The following is a 4801-nucleotide window of genomic DNA, read 5'->3' on the forward strand; positions in this document are numbered from 1 at the left end:
CCTCTCTCCCTTCTTGGATGAATTCTTTCCACCTTTTATGCTGCTAAAACAGATGTGACTGCCCAGCCAAGGATGCTTTAGCCATGTAATTTGTTTGAAAAATGAAGGGTTTGGATTCATTTTGCAAGAGATGCAGCCTTGAGGCAGCAAATAATTCACTTCACAGCTGTTTACAGCTTTTGCTCCCTAGATGAATGGACAGCGCTCAGAGCAGGGGGCATGCTAGAAGCACTAACGTGTCACTAATGTGACACCTTCCTTCGGCAGCTGAATCTTGCAAAAGGTGAATGAAATTCTGTGTATTGTTCACTGTAATCACTGCTCTGTGCAACAGGCTGCACAACACAACAGGAAACTAGGCTTTATCTTCCAGAATTGTTCTTTGATTGCTTTGCTATGAGTGAGAAAAACTGGCACTGAACTTCTTAGAATGGACAATTCTGCAATGCTCCTATTTCAGGCATCTCTGGATCTACCAGGACTGCCTCTATCCAGAAGAGAGGGATGGAGATATCCTGTAATGGATATGAACTTCATTACAAATGGAATGGAGAAACCCCTCAGGGCTGGGGTTTTCTGGACCAATGGAGAAGCTTGAATCTGAAACTTACAGAGTAGGCCTGGCTGTCATAAACTGACAATTTTCCACGAGTGACTTGCATTGTGTTGGGCAAGCCATCCCAATGCCTAGCCATTCTTTCGGAGAAGAAATGTCTCCTAATTTCCAACCTAAACCTCCCAGCTGCAACTGCAACTTGAGGCCATTCCCTCTAGTCCTGTCACTAGTTACCTGTGAGAAGAGGCCAACCCCCAGTTCCCCACAGCTTCCTTTCAGGTAGTTGCAGAGAGCAATGAGGTCTCCCCTGAGCCTCCTCTTCTCCAGGCTAAATAACTCCAGTTCTCTCAGCTGCTCCTTCTCTGGACACGCTCCAGGGCCTCAATGTCCTTCTTGTAGTGAGGGGCCCAAAGCTGAACACAGCATTCGAGTTGTGACCTCAGCAGAGCAGAGTACAGGGGGACGATCACCTCCCTGCTCCTGCTGGCTGCACCATCCCTGACACAGCCAGGATGCCGTTGGCCTTCTTGGCCACCTGGGCACACTGCTGGCTCATGTTGAGGCGAGCATCAACCAGCACCCCCAGATCCTTTACCTCTGCACAGCTTTCCAGCCACGCTGCCCCAAACCTGTAGCACTGCACGGGGTTGTTGTGGCCAAAGGGCAGGCCCTGACACTTGGCCATGTTGAACCTCATCCCATTGACCTCTGCCCATTGACCCAACCTGTCCAGGTCCCTCTGCAGGGCCTTCCTACCCTCTGGCAGATCAACAATTCCCCTCAACTTGGTGTCACTGCAAACTTACTGAGGGTGCACTCAATTCCCTTGTCCAAATCATCAATAAAGATATGAAAGAGGATGGGCCCCAACACCGACCCCTGGGGAACACCACAGGTGACCGGTCGCCAGCTGGATTTCCCTCTGTTCACCACCACTCTCTGGGCCTGGCCATCCAGCCAGCTTTTACCCCAGCACAGAGTGTACCTGCCCAAGCCATGGGCTGCAGCTTCTCCAGGAGAAAGAATACTGTGGGAGACCGTGTCAAAGGCCTTGCTGAAGTCTAGGTGTACTATGTCAGCAGCCTTTCTCTCATCCACCAGGCGGTCACCTGGTCATAGAAGGAGAAGAGGTTGGTCAGGCAGGACTTGCCTTTCATGCTGGCTGGGCCTGATTCCCCAGTTGTCTTGCACATGCTGTGTGATTGCACTCAGGATGGCCTGTTCCACAACCTTCCCTGGCACTGAGGTCAGGATGACAGGCCTGTAGTTCCCCGGGTCCTCCTTGCTGCCCTTCTTATAGATGGGCTTCACATTAGCAAGTCTCTGGTCATCCAGGACCTCTCCAGTTGACCATGACTGCTGACAGATGATGGAAAGTGGCTCAGCAACCACATCCACAGGTAGGTAAGAGCAGAGTTTAAAATATGTATATATATATATATACAAGTATATATATATACACATATATATGTATATAAGATTTTGATTTTATTCTTTAGATAGTGTCTGCAATGCTATCTAGCAAAGTCCAGGCATGAGGCTCCTCTGTGTAACCCCAACAACACTTGTTTCCTATATGACAGATATAGACAATATACTTCCTCCAGATCAGCCTTCTAGTAATAAAAAACTCTGACTCTCTAAAATGCTGGGAAATAGTAGCTGCATGGATTAGCCTTTTTATAGTTACCTATTTGCCTTGTGTCATCAACGTACTAAATACAATTCAATTTTCTTACCGGTCTAGGCCGTGTCTCTCTCAGGAACGATTTCAGGTCGCCTCCAGCCATAAGCTCTAGCAGGATGAAACGGGGCAGTGCCTGCAAGCTCACTCCAATACAGCGCACAATATTCTGATGATTGAACTTGCTGCGGAGACAGGGAGGCTCAATAATGGATCAGCTTTGATCCAAAAAGCACAATTATAGAAAATAATCAAAATATTTTGCTGTGGGGAATTGTGTTCATTTGTTTTTTTTTTTTTTTTTTCTGTTTGTTTTTATGTTTGTTTTCAGAATAAGTAACAAATCCCAAAGGCATAGTAACTGGATAAAGGCAAAGTGCTACCCTTGCAATCCGCCTGTCTACACAGTGCAGAAACGGTGATTGGAGGAGGAGTGGATTGAAAGAGTGGCTTCCTATATTTTGCATCCTTTTTGTGCTACAGCAAGATTTGTGGGTCATATGAAGCAGAAAATATCTGTTAAGAGTTTATCCCTGCATTCCCTCTCCTGGGGTAGAAGCTGGGATAGGGCAAAATTGTTTCAAATAACATACTGATACAGGGATCATCTTATTGAAGGGATATTCCTCAAGGCCAAGTGCTAATTGTTCCTAATTTCTCCAGGCCTTAATGTGATAGGAAACTATTTCCTTGGATTCTAGGACACAGTCACTGACATATGAAATGACAGCAGCATTGTGTCAATGGCATCTCTTCAGTCAAACCAAAACTCCAGAGGTTTGTTTTTTCTTCATGCTCTGGTCTCTAAGAGAAATCTGGAGCCCCCAGCACAAGAAGGATGTGGAGCTGTTAGAGCAGGTGCAGAGGAGGGCCACAAAGATGATCAAGGGACTGGAGCACCTCTCATGTAATGAAAGGCTGAGAGAGCTGGGGCTGTTCAGCCTAAGGAAGAGAAGGCTCTGGGGTGACTTCATTGCTGCTTTTCAGTACCTAAATGGGGTTTATAAAAAGGAAGAAGGACTCTTTCCTTGGGTAGATAATGATAAGTCAAGGGGCAATGGTTTTCCAGAGGTTAGAAGGACATAACCATTAGAGGTTAGAATGACATTTTTCACTCAGAGGGCAGTGAGGCACTGGAACAGGTTGCCCAGAGAGGTTGGGGATATCCCATCCCTGGAAGTGTTGAAGACCAGGCTAGATGAGGCCCTGAGCAACCTGATCTAGTGGGTGGTGTCCCTGCCTATGGCAAGGGGGCTGGAGCTAGATAGTTCTTGAGGTCCCTTCCAACCCAGGCCATTCTATGACTCTATGCTTCTATGATTCTATGATCTTATTATCAATTCTGAAAACTGGGCCTAAAGATTTTGAATTTGGATAATGAAAACTAGTGTGGACCTTTGTGAAAATGTTGGCCTTAATCATCTGGTCCCTTAGTTTCTTCATTTGTAAGAATAGAATAGGAAAGTAATGCCTGTCCCTACTGTAAAATATGGATCACTGTGGACATCACCTCCCAAAGCACCTTTTTTTTCTTATAGTGCTGGGCTTTGCAGACCTATATAAGTCTTTGTTCATTTTATTCATACACACCTAATAATGAGAGCTTCCATGAGGAAGTCCAGCTCATCTTGCTCTGAACACACTTCTGGCAACGTCTGAAAAAGAAAGAACAGGTTGACAAGGAGATGTTTAAACTGACAGCTGTAGAACACCTGACACAATCAGAAGCACTAACATCTTTGTGGTGATCCTTGTTTCTCCAAAAGAAACCTCACTCTAATAATAGCTAGACCATTATAAACTAGACCGTGAAGCATGTTGAAAGATAAAGATCAGGATGCATTATCCATCAATCACACTGTCATCCTCCTACCAGTGCAGGAAATACAACAGAGTGCAAAGGGAACAGTGCTGATATATGGGACTCTACTGTGTAGAGGAGGAGGAATGAGACCATAGCTCCTGAGCTCTCAGATAGTTCAATACCACTACCTCCCAGCAAAACTAGGAGCTATAACCAGCAGTAGGATTATGCTGTTATATAACGTCTAGGAGAAAACAAGCTAGCCAAGCTTCTGAAGGACTGAAGTACCCTACAAGGGCCCCTTAGGATTTAGCTATGCACCCAGTGCATATCCATCCTGTAATGGAAAGACTCCTGCCTACAGCCTCTTATATGTATATGCCAGCTGCTCTTGGCTACATTAAGACTTCTGTCCCTCTGACTCAAAGACTTTGGACAGGTTACCACACCAGGAAGAGCATGCAGAGAATGGACAGAGGGTGGACTTGTTTCTCATTCTTGTAGTCTACTGCAGCTGTATAGGAAATCTTTGTCTACTTAACTACTTACAATCAACTTCTTTTTATAGAAAGCCCATATGTAACAAGCTGTACCATCACTTTGATGGATGGAAGTGTTGCAATAGGACAGCAACCTTTCTAAACACATCCTTCAGTGCTACAGAAATGTTTAATCCGTCTTCATCTTTATAATGCATTGGGACTCTTAGGTGGAAGGTGCATGAAACCATCATGATAACTCATACACTGTCACTTAC

The 4801-nt window shown here is 45.4% G+C and overlaps 1 protein-coding gene across 13 annotated transcripts in view; it reads right to left on the reverse strand.

Moving 5' to 3' along the window:
- ALK (ALK receptor tyrosine kinase) overlaps window positions 1-4801 on the reverse strand; it is a 317869-nt gene that overhangs the window by 13530 nt on the left and 299538 nt on the right. For all 13 annotated transcript variants that reach the window (XM_072035464.1, XM_072035463.1, XM_072035462.1 and 10 more), the window contains 2 exons: window positions 3831-3895; window positions 2296-2425 (listed from right to left, as the gene is read on the reverse strand). In XM_072035464.1, coding sequence (XP_071891565.1) covers window positions 2296-2425; window positions 3831-3895 — 195 coding nt within the window. The remainder of the gene's footprint in view (window positions 1-2295; window positions 2426-3830; window positions 3896-4801) is intronic.

The sequence above is a fragment of the Anas platyrhynchos genome, chromosome 3, assembly GCF_047663525.1.
Source record: "Anas platyrhynchos isolate ZD024472 breed Pekin duck chromosome 3, IASCAAS_PekinDuck_T2T, whole genome shotgun sequence".
NCBI classification, from domain to species: domain Eukaryota; kingdom Metazoa; phylum Chordata; class Aves; order Anseriformes; family Anatidae; genus Anas; species Anas platyrhynchos.